This window comes from Geospiza fortis, unplaced genomic scaffold (genome assembly GCF_000277835.1).
Source record: "Geospiza fortis unplaced genomic scaffold, GeoFor_1.0 scaffold49, whole genome shotgun sequence".
NCBI classification, from domain to species: Eukaryota; Metazoa; Chordata; class Aves; order Passeriformes; family Thraupidae; genus Geospiza; species Geospiza fortis.
In genome coordinates, this window is record NW_005054378.1 from 1,408,119 (window position 1) to 1,409,728 (window position 1,610).

Consider the following 1,610-nt stretch of genomic DNA (forward strand, 5'->3'; position numbering starts at 1 on the left):
CAGGTTACGGGGGATCTGCCCAATAAAGAGCTTAATGGCATCGTGGTCCTTCATTGGGATGGTGGATGGGTTTCCGGGACTATGGTTTAATCCGTTCATATGCCCGTTGGTGCTGGGGTTGCTGTGATTGCTACTCAGGCTGGTATTGTCTGGTTGTCCGTTTGCTAACGTGGCCATCTTTATATACATAGAGAAAATCTTCTTTCCTTTTTTTCCCCCTCTTCTTTTCTCTCTCCCTCCCTCTCTCTCCCTCTCTCTCGCTCTCTCGCTCCCTCTCCCTCTTTCACACACACACACACTCCTCCCTCTCTGTCTCTCTCTCTCTCTCTCTCTCTCTCTCTCTCTCTGGGTCTGATCTGATTTTTTTTTTACATTGAAGATCTGTGTCCTTTCCGTTTAAACAGGCTGGATCGGTTCAAATTCCCAGCCAGACTAGGGGGTGGGGTGTGAGTGTGTGGATGTGTGTGTGTACGGGGAAGGGAGGCTAGGGGTGGGGGATTGCTTTTGCCTCTACTCTGGCTAAACCCCCTCCTCCCATCCAACCACCCCCCTGTCTGTCTGCCCGGCAGAGGCTTAATGGTATCTTCCAACACAGCCCCTGGCTATAAATAGCACTAGGCGCATGGCTCTTTGAGAGACAGTCAATTTCTATTGTGCCAAGTGAGCAAAGGGGAACGGTTGCGTTTTTAGGACCAATGATGATGATTTTTTTTTTCCTTTTCCTTTGCAAGCCCTCCGATCAATCGCTGTCGTTATAATTTCAGTGATCATCGGGAAATCTGCCTTTTTATTTGAGAGGGGAAAAAAACCCAAACCCAAGGTGTTCTGACTTCTTTCTGTTATGATGATGCCTCTTATTATTTACTCTTATTCTAATTTCGCAAATGATAATAAAAAGCAGTTCAGATACGGATGAATCCCCCGGCTCAGAGGTTGCTTTTGCTGTTGTTGTTGTGATTGTGATGTTACAAGCTCTCTTTACTGTATCTGTTCATGTTGCATCTAAAAATGCATGCTCTTTAAGCTCTCTCTTTTTTTTTAAATATAAATTATGTTACTGATGATGACATCAAACTAGGAAAGCACAAGCTATATTACTGTAGTGCTTTGAAGAGAGTAAAAAAATATCGAAATGACTGTTGTTAATTTTCGTGCTGCCGATATTTATGTTATGTACAGACAGTGCGGGCGTTATCTCCTATACGGGCTCGGTGTGTGTGTGTATGTGCGTGTGTATATTGGAAAGGGATTGATTAAGTAAGGTTTTCTTGCCCGACTTTCAAGCCATCAGGATATTTTGTCTGTCTCTGATGGAAACATAAATCGTATTTTGTAGTCATCAGTGATCGGGAGTTGCTTGTCCGAACAATGCTCTCTAGACAAAGTGTACTGTATGGTGAAGACGAAATCAGCTCTTCTTTCACAGCATCTGGGGGTGGGGAGGGCAGGGAGCCTCGGATTAAGGACACAACTCCCCCTTGTCCCCCAAATAATAACAACAGTAATCCGGACAGTAACGAAAGATGGCTCTGCGTGCGCTCAGAGCAATTTCCCCCTTGTTCTTTTTTTCCTCCCGCTTCCCCTTTTCTCCGGTTCTCCCGCTCGCCCGA

The 1,610-nt window shown here is 45.3% G+C and overlaps 1 protein-coding gene across 1 annotated transcript in view; it reads right to left on the bottom strand.

Annotated features, from left to right (window-relative positions):
- Positions 1–307, bottom strand: part of CELF4 (CUGBP Elav-like family member 4) — a 696,303-nt gene extending 695,996 nt beyond the window's left edge. Inside the window, exon 1 of the mRNA XM_031060278.1 lies at positions 3–307. Coding sequence (XP_030916138.1) covers positions 3–189 — 187 coding nt within the window. The 5' untranslated portion in view covers positions 190–307. The remainder of the gene's footprint in view (positions 1–2) is intronic.
- Positions 308–1,610: the final 1,303 nt, after the last annotated feature.